Genomic DNA, 978 nt, shown 5'->3' on the forward strand with positions numbered 1-978 from the left:
AATCCGAATAGAGGAGAAGCTGGTGGAGTTGTTGAGTACCATGGGTTGGACCGCTTCCAACGAAACAACCCTCCTTCTTTTAATGGACGATACAACCTTATGGTGCTCAGAACTGAATAAGGGAAATCGAGAAAATTTTCTGAGTTATGGCATGTCCGGAGGGGCAAAAGGTTGCTTTTTGTACATATACTCTAGTGGAAAAGGCTAAGTATTGGTGGGAGAATACTCGCCAATGCCTAGAGGCTGAAGGTCTAGATGTGACCTGGGATGTCTTCAAGAGAGTGTTTTTGGAGAAATACTTTCCTGAGGATGTTAGGAACAAGAAGGAGATGGAGTTCTTGGAGCTTAAGCAAGGAAGTATGACTATGGCTGCATATGCAGCCAAGATTGAGGATCTGGTGAGATACTTTCCCCATTATCAAGGGAGAGATGGTGAAAGTTCCAAGTGTGTAAAGTTTCTGAATGGCTTACGACCTGAAGTGAAGCAAGCTATGAATTACCAAGGTGTTCGTCAGTTCCCATTTTTGGTTAACATGTGTCGGATTTGGGATGAAGACTCCCGAGACAGGGCGACTATTATAGGAGTACAGGTCCAATGAGGAACAAAAAGAATGGGCCTCAACATTGAGGAAAACCATATTCGACTCCTCCTAAGAAATATGGTAACCACCATGACAATCAGAGGACTGTTGCTAGGGGATTTGCAGGTGGTAGCAGTAGCAAACCCAATACTTTCTCCACTCATATCATTTGTTACAGGTGTGGTAAGCCAGGGCACATCTCCTTGAATTGTCCCGATATAGGCGTAATATGTTTTAATTATGGACAAAAGGGACACACTCAAAGAGATTGTTCACGACCCAAGAAAGAGCACAATGGTGGAGGCCCGAATGGTCAAACTGGACATCCAAAGGCCACGGGGAAGAGTCTTTACCCTTAATGGTGTTGAAAGCTTTTGAAATTCCCAAAAGATCTAAT

General features: G+C 43.8%; 1 protein-coding gene across 1 annotated transcript; it reads left to right on the forward strand.

Moving 5' to 3' along the window:
* The first annotated feature begins 146 nt into the window (after positions 1-146).
* On the forward strand, positions 147-599 carry LOC102663669 (uncharacterized). Its single transcript, XM_006596724.1, has one exon. The coding sequence runs from the start codon at positions 147-149 to the stop codon at positions 597-599; it is 453 nt and encodes a 150-aa protein (XP_006596787.1).
* The last annotated feature ends 379 nt before the right edge of the window (positions 600-978 follow it).

This window comes from Glycine max, chromosome 14 (assembly GCF_000004515.6).
Source record: "Glycine max cultivar Williams 82 chromosome 14, Glycine_max_v4.0, whole genome shotgun sequence".
Lineage (NCBI taxonomy): Eukaryota > Viridiplantae > Streptophyta > Magnoliopsida > Fabales > Fabaceae > Glycine > Glycine max.

Bases quoted from the DNA above. Each gene is read 5' to 3' on its own strand.
- LOC102663669 (XM_006596724.1), top strand. From the start codon at position 147: ATGGCATGTCCGGAGGGGCAAAAGGTTGCTTTTTGTACATATACTCTA.